This window comes from Chinchilla lanigera, unplaced genomic scaffold (assembly GCF_000276665.1).
Source record: "Chinchilla lanigera isolate Chin_1 unplaced genomic scaffold, ChiLan1.0 scaffold00014, whole genome shotgun sequence".
Taxonomy (NCBI): domain Eukaryota; kingdom Metazoa; phylum Chordata; class Mammalia; order Rodentia; family Chinchillidae; genus Chinchilla; species Chinchilla lanigera.
In genome coordinates, this window is record NW_004955415.1 from 5840686 (window position 1) to 5862338 (window position 21653).

The window sequence follows — 21653 nt, forward strand, 5'->3', positions numbered from 1 at the left end:
GTTAGGGAAACTGTTGGCATCCTTGCATTTCTACCATTAATAACAGAGGCAGTGTAGTGGGAATCAGATTCTTATCCTACTGAGCACACAGGGCCTAGTACAGGCAATTTTCCCCCTGGGCTTTTATTAATTACCTATAAGTGAAGGGGTTGACCCAATACTGAAGAGCCTATATACCTTATATAGATAGCAGTTCCTTAGGTCCATTTGGAAAGCTTTTATAAAATTTTTCTTGTTTCATTTACCAAGGTCCCTCAGCTCCCAAGTGGCAAAGCCATGACAAATGCAGGCACTGCTCTAAAGCTTTTGCTACCGTCAGGTGGCAATACACACACACACCATTATCATATCAGGTCAACGTCTCTCCTTCAGAAAGAGAAAGGCCATCTGAGACCACGTATTTTGGGAAATTCTGCTGACTCCAATATTTTGTCACAGGATTCTGTCAACATCTGACAGCCACAGAATTTTAAAGAGATAGTGGACTGGGATCTTACAGAGACACAACAATATAGTGTACTGCTCTTTTGCACAGTATTTTCTATGTTTTTTAAAAAGAAGGATTTAGATCTAAGGCAAGAAAAGAGTTTTTAATAAACTTTTATTTTTTATATTCAAGGTAAAGCATATACACAATTGAATGTGGAAATAAATAACTACAAATGCTTTGGAAACTTTTCCATTTCCCCCTCAAATTCATGAGTTTTTATTTAAAGAAACATGGCAACTATAATATCAAGAAAAAAAGGAACTACATTCTTTGTACAGAAACTTATAGCCTTTTCTGACTATACAGTTTAGTTGGTATTTTTTTTAACAAAAGAAAGTACACAAAACACAATCAGTCTTCATCAGATTTACTTAAACAGCTTTGCTCGAGAAGAAAAAGGCACAGGTTTAAGGGGGTGATGGTAATTATTAAGAATATAGTAAATGGGGACTCAAGTCAAAAATGACACTGAATGAACTAAGAAAAAATGGAACAAAAGGAACTCTTTCAAATTATATGCCTTCATTAATGAGACTTTTAAATTAAATTGTATAAACATATGATATAAAGTTTGTACTTTAGGAAGTGTCTTTGCATATTCTGTTTATGTACAAATCTTTGTATACAATGTCAAGGTTCCTCGTACATTTCCTGTATTCCAAACTGAGCCAGGGCCTCCCAACTCTGCACCCCACGCCCCTGTGGAGCACTCCAGCAGCTGACTGAGGGCGGCTGCTTCTGCCAGAATACCTGGAAAGGGGCGGGGACCGATCAAATGTAGTCATCTTCAACGGGCTCCCCATTCACATCGCAGTAGTGGATGAAAATCGCCACGACTCGCTGAAACACACCCTTCTTCATCTGACGCATCTCTGAGATTTCCTCCCCTATGGTCTCCATGCAGATATCTGCGGACAGCTGTCCTTTTCTTCGAGGAGCATAGATGGTACCTTGGAATTGAGAAGGAGAAAGGGAGACGTGTGTGGCAATCAGAATCAATTGGAAAGTCAATCAGATAAGCTGTCTCATGAAATCCTCCTACACATTTTAACATAATGTAGGAACGGGTCCCATGGTTTTATAGTTTTATATCAGGTCTGATGCCTGAGACAGCAGACATGATTAAAACCTCAGGGAAAAAGGATATGCCAGAGTGTAAGTCATATGCACATAGTTCATAAAATTCATTTCTTTATACAATTTCTACACAACAGGAGAATAATTTGTATAACTGGAACAATTCCGAACAATACTGTTGATAAATTCTAAATTCTTCCATAAAAATTGCAAAATTATACATATTTAGCTACACTGGCTTGGGGTGCAGCTCAGTGGTAGAATGTAGAAGGCTTGAGTTCAGCCCCCAGCACCAATTAAAAAACAAAAAAGGCAATAAAACTAGAATATGAAAAATATGTTTGCAGGAGTTCTTCTCAGCATATATCCCCAGTACAAGTTCAGAGCTTTTTTTGGGAAAGGGAGGAATATGGGCTATGTGGAAATCATTTAAATGCTGTATTGCTCTGAATTTTCAAAGTCTTAGCAATTAATGTGGTAGGATACACTCAAACTAAAGAAAATAAATCAAGTCAGTTCATAATTACTTTCTTCATCATCTTCAAAATCGTATCGTGCGAAGCTGTTGGGCTCTGCTGCCCGTAGTGACCTCAGCCAAGGGAAGTCAGAAATCATTGAATACGGAGCTCCATCCACAACACCTAAAATAAGAAGACAAATGTAAAAATGCTCCTCCTGTAGAGGCGCTGGAAGGGCCAAACTCTGTAGTATTTTCTAAACTGAACACAAAATGTAATAGAGAAACTGAGCCAGGTGCCTTCAAGTTACTTCCAAATCTCAAATTACAGCAATCTTCAATTTTCATCTACTATTTCTGATTACCGTGGTACCTTGATTCACAAACTTCACTGTTTCTATGATTCTGGTCACAAACTGAGTTGGACAAGAACCAAATCAATTCAATGGTTAGGTTCTATGTTTACCTTATGGGGAGTGCTGATTTGGTTCTTGTCCAATTCAATCTGTGAACTGAGACACTGGTGCATTCTCCAGGTGAAGACCCATGTAGGCAGAGCAAGGTTTATCAGGTCCCTGTTTCTTACAGGTATTCATGTCACCCATTTATTTTAATGAATTCTAAGATTCTCGTTCCTCCTTTCTCTGAGCCGTCTCTCCATCCATCACAAGCACCCTCACACTCACCCTCTAAAGTGTAGATGTCTCTCCCCCAGGGGTACTTCGGGTACTTCTTTAGGTCTTCTTCACTGCGAGAGGCTTCAGGGAAGAATTCATACTTAATCAGCTCTCTAAAGGCAATAAGGAAAATGAAATTTTACAACTGAAAAGGTTAGGGAATGTGGTACAATGGATCCCTCAAGACTGTTTCAGGCCCAGATTCTATAAAACAGTTCAGAAAAAATACTGAATCTAACAGCCCCCAATTACTCAAAGTAGAAATTTGTCCTGTCAGGTCAAAGTTTCATTACTATCTTCAAAATGGTATCAATCAAAGAAAGAAAGCCATCCTCTAAGCAAATGTCCTGGGCACAGAGGGTGCTCAATCCAATGTTTATGTAACAAATACATAGCCCAATTTTTTGATGATGTAAAACATCATCATTTTAAGATCTTTAACTTGATTTCTCATATCCCACAACTTAGTCAAATGTACACGTACAGTCTGTTCTTAGCTTCTCTACTGTGGAAACAAAAAGCTACATACATATATACATTTATGCTTTTTACTTGTTATTCCCCTCAGTTTTGCTTATGTTAATTTTCCTATATGTTAATTCAAGCATGCCTGAAAAGCTCTGATGGAATCATTTAAGACAAGAAGTAACTCCCATTTGCTTCTGGGAGCTGCATTACATAAATGACTGAGAAGACCTTTGTCAAAGGGCCAGGCAGTTACTTACTGATTGATGTTTGCTATCGTGTCCATCCAGCTGCGAATGCGCACCTTATTCCGCACATTGGGAGGGTTACTAAATTCATGGATGATACAGATGTGGTAGGGATAGGGACCACTAAATAGTTTCTGCTCCAAAGTTAGTGTGTCCACCTGTTGAAAGACGTCAGAAAGAGGTCTTTGGAAACGAAAATAAATCTTAAAAACCTATCTTCAATAGCTTGGAGAATCTTTCCTGGAGCTCCTCAGTGTTGAAATCTGTGGCTGATTTAAAAATCCAATAGTCATGTTCAACCCTAAACAACTTACCATGCTGGGCTTAAGACATACCTGGCAAGTCAGAGAACCCTGATTCAGGTAACTGATCTCAATCAATTCAGAATCCACTTCTGAGCATTATAGGTTCCAGTACTGACTGCATTAAAGAAGTGTGAATGTACAGAATCGTAAATCCTTAACTGGATCACTGTCCACCTTAAGGACAGAATACAGTTTTATCTCCTTGTAGCCTTCCTTAGTGAGCACTGCTTTCTTCCTATGGAACACTTCCTGCCCTATCAGTAGTTATAAAAACTCCACTTGGCCATCTCAGTAGCTTGTTTATGTCCTTTTGGGGAAGGTAATCTTCCTCAGGGAAGAACAATGTTCTAGGTATTTTTTAAGCTCAGAGCAAATTTTGAGCCTTGTATACTGAAGAATTTGTTTGTCGAATTGACCCTTTTCTGGTCTGGCTCACACAGTGACTCCAGGAATTGTTTAGTACTTCCTCTAAACTCTTCTGCAATCAAGCACAGTTTCACATACAAAATTTGGTCGTAATAATGATCTAATATTATATTATGCTATAATAGTGTAACAATGGAGAGGTCAGGTGTGGTGGTGCATTCTTGTAATCCCAGCACTTGGGAGGCTGAGGCAGGAGGATCACTGTAAGTTTGAGAACAGCCTAGGCTACAAAGTAAGCTCAAGGCCAGCTTGAACTGCATAGAGACCCTCTCTCAAAAAGATAAAAAAAAATATATATATATATATATATACACAAATAAAACAATGGTTCTAGCATACAATATTAGTTAAAACATAACACCCTTAGACATATTATTTTATTCTAATTTTATAGATGAAAAAATTAGGACATGAAATTAAACAATCTGCTGTAGGTATGAAAGCCAGAATTTGAATCAAGTAGTTTGATACCTGAGTCTTTGTTTTAGCCACAGATACCTTTAATAAATAAAAAAACTTCTCAAATAACTCTTGTCAAAAAAAAACTTGCTAAAAACTTACAAAATTCTAGAATAAAAGCATTAATAAAGAAAATTGGCAAGAGAGTCTACCTGGGTTAAAAAGAAAACTACATATGGAAAGCTAAGGAATCACTAATATGGACTGAACAATGAACACATGCCCAGTCTAAAAGGTTGAAGACTAAATCTACAAATGCACGTGTATCATCAGAAGGGAGCAGAGCTTGTTACCTGCTGCATGGGACGAAGGTATATGATACGGTTTCTCTCAGGAGGCATCCTCAGTATCTGGTCTAGTACCTGATCCATGTTCAGCTTCTTACACTGTGCATAGTCAAAGCGGTTTACAATTGGTGCATTTTCTACTTTTAAATGTTTTAGTACTCTGCACCTGGTAGCTAAAAATAAAAACAATCATAACTCTATAAATAATCCTATACAAGAACAACATATAACCCGTTTGAAAGCTCTTTCAGAGGACTGGCTCAACTTTTATTAGCACAAGATACTACTATTGTAACTATCTTTAATACAGGTCAAGTATTACCACAGAGCACAAATAACAGTCACAAGAGAATGTGAAAATGCGCTTAACCATAATAGAAGAGATGCTGAAGTATCTTTCCTTTTACAATACTGTTAAGGAAAACAAGTGCCAGAAAATGCCTCAATCGGACAGGAATTATTTAGGGAATATTTGCTGGATAGAATAAATATTAAACTATACAACTTTATGGTTAATGGTCACACAAAGCCAGATAACTCATATATGACCTTTTAGTCACTTACAGGATAAAAGTAAAGTTAACTTTAATTATTACATTATTTAAAAAGACCCAAAAACTTAAAAAAAAAAAAGGCCCAGAAATATTTGGATTCTTTAGTCTACAACTGTACAGTACAATATGGCAGCCACTAGCCACCTGGAAGAATTTAAGTTTCAATGGAATGAAATATAATAAAATCAACACTAACCACAGTTCAAATATTTAACAGTCACATGTGGCTAGTGGTTACCATATGGAAATGTCAGATACAGAACACTTTCAAAATTGCAGAAAGTTGTACTGGAATAGCTGGTCCAATAAATAATTAGTCTTCCTGTTTAATGTACCAAATACAAGATCACAGACAAGAATTAGGATATAATAAATGCAATTAACTGTACTAGTTACAACTTAAGAAAAATATCGCCTTCTTTTCACTTCCTCACTTGCTCCTTTCCTCCCTCCCACCCTCTCTCCTTTTGCTAAAGATGGGACCCACGGGCTCCCATGTGCTACAAAAGGGCTCTAAGGCTCTACACTGAACTACAGTCCCACATCTCCATCCTTTTTGAGAAAGGACAAATTTCAACCTGGTCCAACTCAAGACAGAGGCTTACATGGAAAAAATTAGGAAACCATAATAATCTGCCTGATCTTAACAGAAAGACATCATCTGTAAGATCTTGACACGGGTATCTTCTGAAGCACTCTACCCTGCAACTAACTTCCATGTTTAAATACTAAGCTGGGTTCTCGCTTTTGCAGCTCATTTTCTCCTCTCTGACACGCTGGCAGGAAGGAAAATTGACACTGAAAACAGGAAAGGAAGAAAGGAGAGGGCTAGATGGGGGTAAGGACTGGAGGATCCTCTGCTACAAAATCAGACATGATTAAGTCATTACGAACCTCGTGTAGTCATTTCATCTGCCACTAACCCGGCTCGTGTCTGAAGCATTGGCCGCTTACCTAAGGCCCCCTATCTCATGATGAGGTACAAAGAGAACCCTTCTGTATGATCTCTGAGCTTTGGAAGAGTCCACGTTTTGTTTATGAAGAAATTCTAATGTTTCAGGACGAAACACCTCACTGGTTAGGATGAAGGAAAGTACTGTCTTTTTAGAGGCACAGGGCTGGGGAAGCCAGTGTCCAGTCTTGTAGAATTTGGGCTAAGGCAGTGCATGATTCTTGGCTTGTCTCTCCTTTTGGGGCTTCCCCTACTTAGCAATATTTGGTAGGCACCACTTAACACTTTTCTGCTGGGCTGAACCATTGGTGCTTCATGCAGCTTATATCACTGGTCATATGAATGCATCTCATCACTTTTATCGGTCTCTTTACTAATAAAATTAATAAAAAGTCTATAAATGGACTGAACCTAACTAGTTTCTTGAATTTCAATAATTACTGCCCAAATATAAATATTAACATTCATACTAATAGAAATCATTACAATAACCAAGAAATTTATTTAAAAGAAATTTGTATTTGTAAATTTTTTAAAAGACAATTTATACATAAAGGCAGCTGATTTGTACAAAGCACATAAACATGTCAATGTGTTGGGCTTCTGCTGCGGCCATAGCACCACACATTTTTTTCAGATAATTTTCAATTAACTTTCCCTACATTGTTTGTGATTCTTGTAATTCTAAATGAGTTTCTATAAAGTGATTTTTAAGTAAATTGTGCCTGTGGCATTTATTCATGGGTTAATAATTAATTCTCCACATGGAAATCTTATAAAAACCCCTTTGCTGGTATATATAATATGCATTTACAAGTATTATGCCACAAATTGGCTATGTTAAAGTTACTTTATAGCATTTTGCTTTCCTTAAGGAACTATAATATAATTACACCTAGTCTGCTAAATCACCACCTTTCTTTGCATTATTGTAATCAAAGCCATCTGAAGATGGGCATGGTGGTGCATACCTGTTATCCCAGCACTTAGGAGGCTGACGCAGGAAGACTGTTGTGAGTTTGAGACCAGGATGGGCTACAAAGTGAGCTCAAGGCCAGCCTGAACTGCACAGTGAGACCCTGTCTCAAAAAGCCAAAAACCCCAAAACAACAACAACAAACCCAGAGACGCCTGAGAAGTGGTACAAGCTGCTAGAGGGAACAGTCAACTCAAATCAGAGCCAGCTGGCAGTGAGACATGTAAATTATGGCCCGTCATGAAAACGTTAATGGGATTCATTTTGTTTACTATCAATGTCATGGGAAATGTGCCAGAAAAAGAAACACTTTAATACTTTTTGTGATACTAATACAATACAAATTCATCTTCATTAAACAGTCACTAAAAGTCAGAGCCTGTGTGTGTATATCTACAAGTATGTATGCATATATGTATAGACAGAGTCCACCCAAAAAAATGTGTACACACTTCAGCTGTTCACTGTATTAATGAATGTCTGAAGCTCATGGCCACCACTTTGAGCACTTCTTATAACTGTAAAGGCCAAAGGTAGCTTATATTACTCTCATGATGTCCCAGTAAGTTTAGTATTAAAATATTTACACAAGTTTTTCTTTCTCTGATGTATACTCTGGGCAGATTGTGTATATACACAGAGATATCAGTCACTGCAGTTAATTTTCACTAATATTTTATGGGTTAAGCATAATGGGGCACATTGAAGTACATAATTTACTCAAGTGAAAGAACAAGTCAGCTTCTTGTTCTTTCAGAACAAGAAGAACAATCTCATGTGGATGAGTATCAAAACTGTAATTCTGAGTAAAAAAGGAAAAAGGTAAATGGATAGACATATACACCTAAATTTTTATAAACTCTCACAAAATATTCTGTAGTGGAGATAAGTATTGTAGTGGAGATAAGTATGTAAGTCAGGACACAAAAGATACACTGACAAAATACATCAGTGAGGCAGGAGGGAGCCCAAGGCATCTGGAGTGAGACACACATCAAACTGGGTCTGGATTAATGCTAATGTGCCATGTATTAAGATTAAGGATGTGACTGATCATCTCACCAAAAACAAAGCTGTTAAGCTCCTCTCAAAACATTTACACAAAACATGTTCAAATCATACAGCGAGTCAACGGCTGAGCCAGGATTCAAGCTGAGGTGTATCCGACTCCAGAGCCCATTCATGCTGCTAATCTAGTCTATCAGGTCAGGGAGCAATTAGCTTTTGGAGAGGCTGTTTACAAAATGAACCCGTTTTGGCACATGGACCCTTTCTATGGAGTAATTTATTTGAGAACTGCAGAACAGGACACAATTAAAGATAATCAACGCAGTCTTCCCACAAGACACATACACGGTAACATTATTGTTATGTTTCTTGACTTCCTAATTCTTTTTTTTTTTGGTTTTTCTCCGGTACCGGGAACCGAACTCACGACCTTGCGCTTGCCAGGCAGGCGCTTTGCCGCTGAGCTAAATCCCCAGCCCCGACTTCCTAATTCTTTACAGTCATTCATGGTGCTCCAGCACAGTATGGGCCCACATACATACCATGAATGAACATCATCTTGGGACAGTCTTTGAGCACTAGATCTGTGATTCCACAATTGGTCATGGTGACTCCAACAAGATTTTTGGATTTTAATACAAGAACCTTCAAGGAGAAAAATGTGAGAGTTACATGTGAATGTGAAAGTATCTTGTTTTATAAAAAAGCTTAAATGTTTACAGTAGTGTGACTGAGAAGCAGTTATTATTTTTTCCCTCGGGATTAAGAAACTATATAAAAAAAAACTTTAGTTTTTCTGCAGTGCTCAATAACTGGGACGAACTGAAAAGTGACTTTTTAACCTGTACATGGTCATCCTCAATCACAGGATCACTGGTACTGGTGGATTTATCTGCCGTCCGTTTCCGTTTAATGGCATGACGTGGCTTTGTTTTGGCAACCTCTAGAAAAGGCAAAAAAGTCCAAATTTTAGCTTTGCTTTATTTTATCACATACATATCCAATCACATAAGTATGAAGTCCACCAAGGCAGCTCCCAAATCTCAATTTGGTTACCAAAGAAATACAGTTAGAATCAATGTTTCTAATGGACAGGTCCAAATCAGGCTCACCCTCTAGCACCTCAAGCCTGTCCACATCAAACCTAATATCCTTTCCGCACTTAGACTATTCCAACAATATACTATCCTTTCCCGTTTTTAGTCTCTCTGACTCACCCCATCATAAGTACTGCTAATAGATTAAACTTGTGACTTTCCTGCTTAATAAAATTTAAATTACTGGCTGTTGCTCAGTAAATGTGTTCCAATGCCTCAAGCTGGGCAGATATGCTTTAGCCCCCACTAGTTCTTAATTTTACTCCATACTATATGTTGGTCATCATATATGGCCAATGACTCTCAAGCCATTGATCACTCTAGCTGAGATCATGTTTTCTGATTTCATCTTTTGAAACACTACTGGTCAAACTCAACTGCTATTTGTTTCTGTTTTGTTTTGGTTTTAGAGACAGTGTCTCACTATGTAGTTTAGGCTTGCCTTGAACTTACTATGCAGTGCACACTACCCTCAAACTTGCGGCAATCCTCCTGCCTCAGCCTCCCAGTGCTGGGATTACAGACATTTGCCACCATGCCCAGCTCAACTGTTCCTTGTTTCTGACAAATCATCGTGCATCTACAAACATTATACATTTTTTCATAGTTCCCTGTATACTTGTTTTGTCTCCAAATTTACACTAGAAGCTCCCTGAAGACAAACACACTATCTGACTTCAACTTTATTTCAATGCCAGCCACTAACCATGGGCCAATAAAATACACATTTATTCAATGAGTGACAACTCGACATTTGCAGAGTGAAAGAATGAATTACAAGTACATAAACAGAATAACAAATGTTTACTGAGCACTTACTGTGTGTCAGGCACTGTCCAAAGGGCTTTACTTTTATTAATGCATATAGTTCCCATCACTCTGCGAGATTACAACACCCCACTCTTAATTCTATCACCTCAAACCAAAGATTACAAAGAAAAATAGGGAAGCAGGGAGTGGTGGCACATGCCTATGATCCCAGCACTTGGAAGGCTGAGGCAGGAGGACCACAAAGTTCCTAGCCAGCCTGAGCTACCCAGTAAGACCCTGTCTCAAAAAGCTTTCTTTCTCAAAAAGAAAACCAAACCAAACCCAACCAAACCAACAGTGAAAAAACCAGAACCAAACCAAACCCAAGAAAGAAAGATAGGAAAATGAGGTGTAAATATCGCTAATTTCCCAAGCTTAGGACTAGGCAAAACCTAGAGATCTAGTACAGGTAATTTTTTACACCCAGAATCCTTTCTCCACCATCTGAAATCTTTTGTGAAATTCTACTACGCATAATAAAAATGGCTGCTTTGATTGAAAGCAAAAGGAAAATCCTATAAAGACTGTTCTACATGAAACTTCTAAGGACCCTGAAAAATCAAGCAAAATCCTGGGCTTCTTAAAAAAAAAAAAACAAACTATTGGCAGGCTGCCCAATGAACGCCTTCTTCTACAGTATGTGGAAGGAACTTCATATAAAATCTCTCATGACAAGGAACCCTGCACAGGCCACATACTTTACTGAATTGCCAAAATTCACACACTTGCTACAACTTCCACATAGAAGTCCTGTTCCTTCTCTCACACTACAAAAACAAAAACAAAAAGCATGTCTGATTCCAGTCTTCTAAGACAGTGTTCTAATACAGGGCTTCCATTCACACCCTCCTTTTATGATCTAATTTTCAAACCTCTCACCTTCCCCATTAAATGCTCAGGAGGGTCCAAAGTTATACTTCCCACTCTGCAGAGTGTCCAAATTAGTTGATTTCTGTTTTGTACAAAATGAAAGCTATTTTTTCTATAAAACAAAGTCATTTTTATTAGTAGATGACCTAGAAAAACTATGGAAGGCTTCCCAGTGAGAAAGGAAGAGTCTTTGGTGTGTTACTATTCTTTTACACCCTCCTCTCCATCTAGGGACAACTGATTTTGTTTAGGGACAATTTCTAGTGATCCTGTAATCTCCTAGCATAAACACGCCTCACATGACGGTTTCCACGCTTCCTAAGTTCACAATTCTTCACCAAGCCCCTCGCTGTATGTGAAACATGGTGCCTACGAGCTGGGAACACAACTGTAAACAAGATGACCCTGCCCTGGCCTTATGGTGCTCACCGGCCAGGGAAAGACAGGACAATAAAACACAGAATTACAGCACAGTGGGGTTCATATTAGTGTTAAAGATGCTACAGAAACAAGGACAGCAGGTGAACCTAGTCTTGGTGTGTTAGGGAAAGTCTGCTATTTCTGAGAACTAATTGTAAATCCTATCCTTTGATAATCAAATCAGATTTTCCACATTTACTTTTAAACTATTATATAGTAAGGATAAAAAGATCAATTTACAAAAGTATTTATTTTACATACAAAAGAATTACATTAACTTCTAACATGGCTGCAATACTCCACAAGGCCAAAAAATCAAGAATCAGACTCAGATGTTAATTTTGAACTGATTACAAAAATGTGTAACAATCAAATTTCTTCCTTTATTAGTTGATTTTCTCTCCTTAAAACTTTTTAAAACAGAATGGCTTTGATACAAAGAACATACAAGTTAAAAATAATTTATAAACCACTCAAATGACTTGTTCTTCTTAAATGAGACCTGATACTAAAATCAGTACTTTGGTATTTCCCCAGAAAAACTGTTACTGAAAGTAAATGGATATTTACATTATGTTTAAAAACTAGTGTAAAAAATTTACCTACTAAGCTACACTGTAGACATTAGAAATTTCAAATTGAAAAAAAGGAAATAAATACAATAGTAAAAAGTTCTACAGATATGAAATTTATTTATTTTTTTTAACTGAAAGATTACTCAACCTACAAAAAAGTTCTAGTTGTGAAACAGGTCAGAAGAAAATGATAAAGGGTTAAGTAGCACACAAAGCAAAAACCAGAAACATCCGAACACCAATGGTTAACATGAAGGCTCTACATTAAAAAGAGAACAAGTAGCTGAGGATGGCGGCACACGCCTGACTTCCCAGACCTCTGAAAGGCTGAGACAGGATTGTAAGTTTGAGCTTGGCTTGGAAAGTTTAGTAACTCAGACAGAACTTGTCTCAAAAACAAAACAAAACACAAGAAAACTGTAAAGCTTGACCAAGAGACCTAGGACAGATAAAATAAGACACAAATATCCTAAACATGAGGACTTGGTGTTAAGAAAATGACATTTTTCTTCAGCTACCAATATAATGTGATTCCAAATGGAACTAAAGAAGTAAAACAAAATAAACAGTTGAATAAAACAATGAGGAGATGTAAACATTTATCCTAATCAGGTACAGGGCAGGCCTTTCACAGCATGAAGATAAAAAAGGAAAAAATGTAGATGTGACTTTATAAATACAAAAAAGCAAGCATGGAGGGGTCTCAGAGTGGGAAATTACCGCTTAAAGGGAAGAGTTTTGGGTTGAGAACATGAAAAAGTTCAGGTGGTTATTACAGTTGCATGACAGTGTGAATGTACTTAAGGTCACGGGATTGTACACTTCAAAATGATAACGTTATGTTACATATACATTTACCATGATTTAAATTTAGAAATGGTAGAACACTTAAACTTCAAGCTGGGCAAGGTATTTTCACTAGAACTAATATTTGCAAAGCATTATGAAATCTAGTATTTCAATATATGTTTATGTTACTATGATTAGTACATACTCACGGTCTCATATTTATCTGATTAAAGTTGTTTTTGTTAGGGTAATTTGACAGGATTCACTCAATTCTACTTAGTACATAAAAAAGCACTTCCAGTTCTGGGGTTAGAGGGATACTTGGAGAAGATTAAAATCCACTATTATTCACTGACAGGATGGATTACTTAAAACTACAGTCAGACATAGAGAATTATGATAAGAAATGTAAATGCTCTTCCCCAAGCCAATGCCTCAGCACACACACTGTAAGTATTGACCCCATTTTATATATGCATATATAGTTTTTCTTTAAACTGTATCTTTACCCAAATAATTTGCAGTAAAACTACTTACCTGCTTATATCCTGGCAAACCTAACTGGAAGCAAAACTAGAATTCAGAGAAAATTACTCAGCACTGCAGAGGCAGACAGGGAATACCCAGCAAGCTGCACTGAACTTGCTATTTCCCCGGTCCTAGCAACTTAGGTCTTCACCTTCTGGCTTGGGTTTAAGGCTTTCCTAAGCATGGAATGAGGGCAGAGCTCATCTACCAGGGCTTAGCCATCAGAATCAGTACTGTATTTAGGTAAATACACACAGTTACATTTTCCTTAAATGCTGAACTATTTCGAGTTATCTGGGCTGAATGTTTTAAAACCTGTTTTACATCCCCACCCACCAAAACATTCCAGAAAATTAGTTCACAATCTCTATAATCTGCAGAACCCCACAACAGAATGTAATTTGCCCAACTGGCTTTCTGTAAGAAAACTCATAAACAAGCTCATGCCTTTCTCCAGCCCTACCCTGCAGTTGCTGATCCTGGGAGCATTATCATACCTGACTCAGATACCAGCGGTACATGGGACAGTCTGCTCCTGGCCCTGGTTAGGGGCCTCCGAGGGTAGTCTTCATTAGACTGCACGTCACAACTCTCAGGCTGGGAGCTCCCCCTCCTGTCCTCACCTGTAGCCCCAGAGCCACTCCCATTAGTCCTCTCATCATGTGCTGGGCCTGAAGACCCCCCTTGTGGCAGAGTCCTAAAGGAAAAGGCGGATCTCGTACCATCCGGGCCATTCACAACACAGGCTCGGCTGGTTGAAGGACGTTCCTCATCAGAACACCTGCTAGTTCTCCTTTGGGATTCCTGGGACCTGCGACAGCAGCATCTGGGGCAGACAGAACTCTCTGCATCTCCCTCCTCCATGGCCTCAGGGTCCTCTGACCCAGCGGGGGAGCAGACACACTGCCTGGACACATCCACTTCTGTAGGGCTAGGCTCGGAAGAGCTGCCGCAGTTCACCGTCCTTACAAAGTCGGGGCTTTGAGCAGCAGTGCTGTGTGAGCTGGAGTTTCCCACTGTGCTGGCGGCGGTGCTGCTGCAGCTGGGATAAACATCCTTGTTTTTTTTCTTTTCAGGAATATCCCTAGCTGCTTTCATATCGGCTTTGATCTGCTCACTGGTGACCTGACAGCCTTTCTCACAGCTGCTTTCCTCGAGGGGAAACTGCTTCGACTGGCCCATCTGATGGGAGCTGTACCTCTTTCGAAGTGGAGTCTTGCCTTTTCCACTTACTGCTCACAGAAAAAGAAGAACGGCCCGAGGAAAAGAGAAGATTTCAGTACAAATTCTGGACAAAAAGGCAAGAGTAAATTTGGAACAGGAAACAATGTACACTGATTTTACTCAAATATAACTACGATCATATCACTTTGTCGCTACAAAATTCTCTATCGACCCCTGGTGCCCACCTGGTTTACAGTCCGTAGCTCGGCCTCTGAGGCTCACCATGGTTCCAAACGAGCTTTCTGCTTAGTGCCCCCTAGCTGCATTCTACACCCCAGCACCAACTCTTCTCCCACACAGCTGCTTCACTGTCGGGGCCTTCGCTTTCTCATCAGTTCATTAGCCTAGGGTTTGCTCAGCTCCTCTGCACGCCCACCCCGAAGCCACTGTCCCGTGTGCCCTCAGTACGGTGCTCCACGGTTCTGACTCGCTCTTTACCTAGACTGGAGGTTCCATAGAGAGAAACCGTGGCTTGCTTATCTCAGTAGCCCTCACCGCACCTAACACAGTACCTGGGGCACAGTAAGGCTCAATGAATTCAGAAAGGAATAAACAAATAAGTTTCTGGTTGGCCAGCAGAGACTCTTAGTTGTTCAGTATGGAAACTGAACTTTTTAGACAACTTTCAGTCATTACTTTTCCATAAATGCTCTCTTCAACCAGTTTCACTTATCTGAATTTCTAAATGGAATAACTAAAAATTGAATTATTAGCCAATGGTTAGTAAATTATTCAAAATGGAAAACAGCTGAATGGTCCGTACACAGAAGTACATGTGTGCGCGCGTGCGTGTGTGCGTCTATGTGTATATATTTTTTTTCAGCACAGTGTTGAACACGTACTGAACATTTGAGCATATTAAGGAGTAAGGAAGGTACAAAAGGAAAACTGAGTGAATAATGTTTAAAAACAAATCCTCCTTTGCTAGAAGTGGCAAGCACATGGTTCTAAGAAACAAAAGAGAGGCCAAGGAAGAAGCATGAACCTAAAAGTTAAAGAGAATTATAGGCTCTTAGTGAAGCAAGTGACGGAAAATGTTGTCTACACTGAAAGCGGGCAAGGGAGCATACAAAAGTATTCTAGAACTCCCTCAAGCACCAGCATGCACTACGTACGACTGCACAGGGTCAACCTGGAAATGGTCGTTTCTTAATTGGTCTGGATGACTCAGGAGCCATTCCTTACTTGTGGCACAAGCTGCTCACTACTCCCTGAGGTCACAACTGCCTAAAACCTCCACCGTGGGATTCGTGATCCTTCCCACTCCTCTCCTCTGAGCCCGCAGTCCGAATTTCTGTTGTGCGGCACTTGTCTACAACAGTACCTGAGCCAGGATCCCCTCTTCCCTGAGCTGCCGGCTTCTTGCTTCCTATCATGTTTTATAAGGGACATGTTAACTATACCACTAACTACAGTGGAAACACATTACCAAGGCCAAGGGTTTCAGTTCTGACAGGGCCTCTCACTAACAGATAGAATAAGACGTCGTCTCTCACCTGACAATTCCCGGGACTGCGCTGACTCTCCCGTTTTTCCTTCACGCTCAGAGTAACGCCGAGCACCACTCTTAGGAATCCAGACTTCTTGCAGTTCTAGACTGTCTTCCTCATCATCACTCTCCGAATCATGGACAGTAATTGGGGTTGGCTTTACTACACGTTGAAGACCACTGGGTCCTAAAAGAAAAGCACAGGCCTAATACTTATTCTTTGCCCAAGACAAGCCCTCACACAAAGTACTATTTCCAGAGATCTGGAGTTAGATGATTTTTGCTTTGTGTAGCCTCCTTTTCTGTCACTTTAATGGAATATTAAAGTGGATAAGATATTGTGAGAGCATTTTAAACCTAACCATTATGTTAACATTAAGTACGATCAATATGCCAACCAACTTTATACACCATTGAAGGTAAAATAGTAGAAGTCATATGGCATTCCTCCTCAAGGATCTTCACTTTTCTAAAAGTATTTAAAAAATCCTAAAAATAATCCAAATAACCATCACAATAATTTTAAACATCAGGCAATATACTTTCCTAATTTTGTAAATATATGGGCCAAGGAAAAGCAAATGAAGATAATCCTCAAAAACAGACAGGATTGCTAAGCAACTCCTGCATTCGTTAACTGACTATAGGTCTATCTGGAAGGTTAAATGCAAGTTATACATTAGTTATTTGAGTATATATTTGGCAGTGCAGCTTTTACACCTTTAGCTCATCTAACTCAATTCAGAGAAGTGACTAATATTAACAAAATGCAAGCTCCAAGGAACCTTGTTTGTCTGTTGTACAATGCCCAGCACTCAATAAATATTTGTCAAATAGGCGACTGCATCTACAGGACTCTTAAAAAAAGGGGAAAGCTATTTTCAATTCAGAAAATAAGGTGGCATTCCAACAGATTTGGGGTGAGAAAAGTTGGTATCTAGGCTCAATCTGTGCCTTTAATACTGGATAAGTGTTGAACCTATCACTCAAAAGAATACTAGTTTCCCTTTTGTAAAATGAAGGGTTGCATTATTAGTGATCTTTAAGAGCTGATATTCCATAGCCTGCCACGAGTCACCCAACAACAGAGGGAAGATACTGGTTGGCCTAAACCAGGCCAACCTCTCCACTGTCCTTGCATTGAGAGGAGGGTACCAGACCACTACATATAGAGCAAGGATAATACTCAGGACTTTTTATAGCTGTAAATAACAAACAGCGCACCACCCACCACAAGCTGTGAGGTGAGACAACTATCACTCGCTGTTTCATGTTTTCCATCACAGTCTGGCTGCAGTTTTCACAATGACAAATGTGGAAAGTCAGGTGATTACCTGCTTGCTCCTCATCAACATCCACAGGAATAATGGCCTGGCTGTGAGCTGGTGTAGCATTTCCACTCTCGGCCACCACCTCTCCATCTTCTTGTACCATGTCTTCCATCTCATTCAAAGCTTAAACAAAAACAAACTCAAAGTCAAAACCAAGAGGAGCATAAAAAGCCACACAGGTGGGCAAATCTGCAGTAGCCCCGAGGCCTGAACACCCTCACTGATTACTAAGCTCACTCTGGAAAACAGCTTAGAGCTGCTGGCTTCCAGTCACCCTGTGGAGAAGGAAATCACAGTGGGGAAGGATCACTGGTAGAGAAAACATCACTGCAAGAAGCAAGCAAGGAGAAAGGGACACAGCTTAGAGAAAAAATTATCACGTTCATCCTTGAAGATGCTGCAGAGGATGGCTGCAGGATCATTGTTTGAGCTATTTGCTTAATGATGGTGAAACCCAGATACTAGGACACCCTGTGATCACCTCACAAGCAATGAGCCTGTGGTATCAGCCAGGCAAACCAAGCTATCAGGGGCAGGGAAGCTCCATTCTACCTTTCTTTTCCTAGTGCAGCTGCCCTACCTCTCATATCCTGGTTTGCCTGGTTAGTACCACAAGGCTCACTGCTTAGATTACGTTATTATTTACTGGCTAATGTATGACACAGATTATTGATACACCGAGTACATTTTTAACATTTTAATATCATTTAAATGTGATGTGCACCAAAGTTTTCACTATAGTTCTTAGTGGTTATCAACGAATGAGAATGTATGATTATTTTCATGTTATTTCAGGGGACAAGAGCTGTGAAAACTTTCAGAATACTAAGTGTCCGCTTACTGTATTTTTAAAAAAATAGTCACTTTCCTGTAGAACAGTAAATAAAAGAATACTCAGCTTACCAACATTTTACAAAATTAAATCTAAATCCCTTGAGTCAATATTCAAGAACCTCAATCTGGTACCTTCTTACTTCTGAAGCACCTCTGACTAATGTTAATTTGAGTCAGGATAATACCTGTACTAATCCTATACATTTAATATGTGATTTCATAATGAAATGTATTTTGCACTTTGTACTGAGAAGCTAATGGACACATCATTTTCTAGTGCCGTCTATAACGTCCAGTTCAACAGCTCCAACCACAACTGGGCTTGTAAGCCTTGGGCAGTTCTGCTCTGTATTGTAAGAGTTTCCCATGAACGGTCTGTGCTCTCTGAATTCCAGATCTTTCTCATGCCAGTGACCTGTACATTGCATGGTAGCACTTAGACTCAGCTAAAGGGACACTATCCAGCCTCAAACACCCTTCTTCTCAGCCCTGGCTCTGCAGTTTTGCTTCTGTATCTTTTGGGCAGATGTCAGGGAAGAAATCTGAGTAAATCTGAAAAGTCTATGGGTTCTGACATAGAAATAACAATGTGGCTGCTTTTACGTCAAAAAAGCAGAAGGTCAAGGTTAGAAATAGACTGAAATTAAATAGTATATACTGTGTACTAGTGCCATGATTCTGAAAGACAATGGGTAAAGAAAAAAGATATATAAAAGACAAAAGTGCAATAGAAGCAGTATGAACAGAGAAAACAGAGAAAAGTCAGAAAAGCAGGAAGGAAACCAGCAAAATGGCTTCAAGCTGCCAAAACAAAGTACCTCAAGAAAGCATAAGCAGGCAACTATATCCAGTACTGTTGAGGTGCAAAATGAGATAAAGGAGAGAAACGACCGCCAGATTTTATGACAGTCACTGAAGAGTCTTGCCAAGAGCCAAATGCAAGGTAAGCATGTAAAAGACAAAACGTCCAGGTGACCTTCTGATAGGACTTGTGCACTCACGGTGTCCCTTCGTTACAAAGCAGTGATAGAACAGGGCACTTTACATCTCATTCACTACTGGACCTAGAGAGTGAGCAAAACAGCAGCAAGAAGACTGCTAAAAAGATTCCCTTTCCAGGTCTTAGAGGCCACTTGGGAAACTGGAAAGTCTGGGAAGGCAAACTATTTCCCTCTTCACGCATCGACAGATGGAGCCTATTAACAAGGTTGTTCAGCAAACATTAAAGAACTAGACAGGTAACTACATAACTGACACCCAGTAGGTCTTTATTAGCTAATGTGTTTAATGAGCTGAGTGTTGTAAAGATTTACTTATTAGGGATTAGATTTACTATAAAGGTATAAGAATGGTATGTCCAACAGCACATAGTTTGCATTCATATTTTTCAGTTCTTGCAATATCCAAAAAATGTTCTCAGGCCAGGGATATAGCTCAGTGGCATAAGTGCTTGCCTGGCAAGCCTGAGGTCATGAGTTCGATTCCTGGTACCAAAAAGAAAAAAAAAAAAAGAAAAAGCAGGTAACAAAAAATGTTCTTAACATTCATGCTAAATGTACCTACCCACTAGTCAAAGATACAGTGCCTAGATCTTGAAAATTAAATTTCGGTAAACCAAGCCTCTAACCCGAAGCCCAAGGCATTATGTATTAGCCTTTCCCACTCTGTAAGTACTCATATATTCTCTGGACAGAGATAGTTTTGAAAATGAGCAAGCAGATAGGAGGATTTCTTCCACCTCCACATGGGCTTTCTCGGCTAACTCTCCTCAGTGTGGAAAGGTAAATTGAAACAGGGAAAAAATAGGATGGAACCAGAGACACGTGATCCAAAGTAAAAATTCATTTTTATCTGGAGCTCACAAAAGATCTGGGTTACCGTCGGCTGCAAACTGCTGTTCTCCTGGCTGCAGGTCTTGCCGGAAGTCATTCTCCTCATCTGAGTCATCTGGGTGATGGTGATTGTTGTCGTGTATGTTGGCATTGTTATTCTGGGCATTATTATCATTGTCATTATTGGAATTCTGGTTGCTAACAAGGGCTGAGGAAACCCCAATTCCTGTGCCTGCACTCAGACCAACTCGAGCACAGCCCTAGGGTAAAAACAAACCACCGGTTTGTTAATTTCAGTTGGTATAGAACACTTCGTTTCTAATATCACTATTGAATCTTTACATACAAACTAGTATTTATGTAGTAGTTAAAATTTATGAAATGTTTTCATATATGCATAAAAGATCTCATTTAAGGCTCACAACACTTCAAGCAAGATAAAGTATTACTAGCCTGATTTACAGATGATGAGGTACACAATGGGAAGAGATCTGTCCAATAGCACAGGACCAGTAAGTGGTACAGCTGGGACTCGAAACCCAGTATTCTGACCTCAGATCCTGAGCTTTCCCCATTATATTGCACTGCTTCAACAGGGGGAATGTAACCATTAATAACTGACAAGAGAGAACATAATTAGTTGAAGGATTAATTAAGATTTTATTACTGTGAAAGTATAGTTTTGCTAAGCAGTTTCAAAATGAAATTTTGTATAACTGGGCAACCTCAGATTTCCCAGGATATAAAAATTAATAGAAGAGACAGCAGCAAAGCAAAACACTTGAAATAAATTCTCATCTGTATTGTGGAGATTTAATCTACCAACTAATTATTCTGAGTATTAGTCTTGGACTGAGCTCCAATTTCCATCCTCACTCTTATCTTACCTTTAGCAGCTGACAGACAGCTTCCACTTAACTAGTGCTTTCCCTTTCCCAGGAACGCTCTAACTATGCATTTACAAGGACAGGATGAGGTCGTGCATTATTATCAGCTTTACACTTCCACTGAGCCTGGCACCGACAGTCTAACTGCAATACTGTGAGAGCATCATTCGTAAAAACAATCACAGGTCGTCTCATGCTCTTCCTTGACTATCCAACAAACAAAAACTCTCTCAAATGTGACTTACCTTTGGGGGCTCGCGAAACATCTGGTCCAGTGAAATGAACTCCAGGCTCGGCAACAATTCAATAAACTGGCCAAAGGAGTCCAGCTTCAAAGCATGGCACCGTACAAGGTTGATATCAACCAATCGAGTCCATCTTGAGTGGTCTGTTGAAGAAATAACATGACCAGACAGAATTTGAATAACACTTCCAAGCTACTAATGAATTTCGCTACAGGTCCAATTCTTTTCTTTAATTTTTCCCTTATCTTTTGATCTCTAAAACTGTATTACAATGATTCTGCACCTAATTCCTTTTTGAGGACTAGATGGCCTGGGAAAGACTAATGTGAAACCAAGTCAGC

General features: G+C 39.3%; 1 protein-coding gene across 6 annotated transcripts in view; it reads right to left on the reverse strand.

Moving 5' to 3' along the window:
- Positions 1–583: 583 nt before the first annotated feature.
- The window catches only part of Fbxo38 (F-box protein 38), a 47562-nt gene continuing 26492 nt past the window's right edge, over positions 584–21653 (reverse strand). For 3 of the 6 annotated variants that reach the window (XM_005380634.2, XM_005380635.2, XM_013512294.1), the window contains 12 exons: positions 21313–21455; positions 20227–20440; positions 17518–17637; positions 16191–16370; positions 13968–14702; positions 9224–9324; positions 8924–9026; positions 4898–5064; positions 3427–3572; positions 2711–2814; positions 2095–2208; positions 584–1440 (listed from right to left, as the gene is read on the reverse strand). In XM_005380634.2, the coding sequence (XP_005380691.1) occupies positions 1262–1440; positions 2095–2208; positions 2711–2814; positions 3427–3572; positions 4898–5064; positions 8924–9026; positions 9224–9324; positions 13968–14702; positions 16191–16370; positions 17518–17637; positions 20227–20440; positions 21313–21455 (2306 nt within the window). In that variant the 3' untranslated portion in view covers positions 584–1261. The remainder of the gene's footprint in view (positions 1441–2094; positions 2209–2710; positions 2815–3426; positions 3573–4897; positions 5065–8923; positions 9027–9223; positions 9325–13967; positions 14703–16190; positions 16371–17517; positions 17638–20226; positions 20441–21312; positions 21456–21653) is intronic. The other 3 variants (XM_005380637.2, XM_005380636.2, XM_005380638.2) reach the window with 3 other exon arrangements.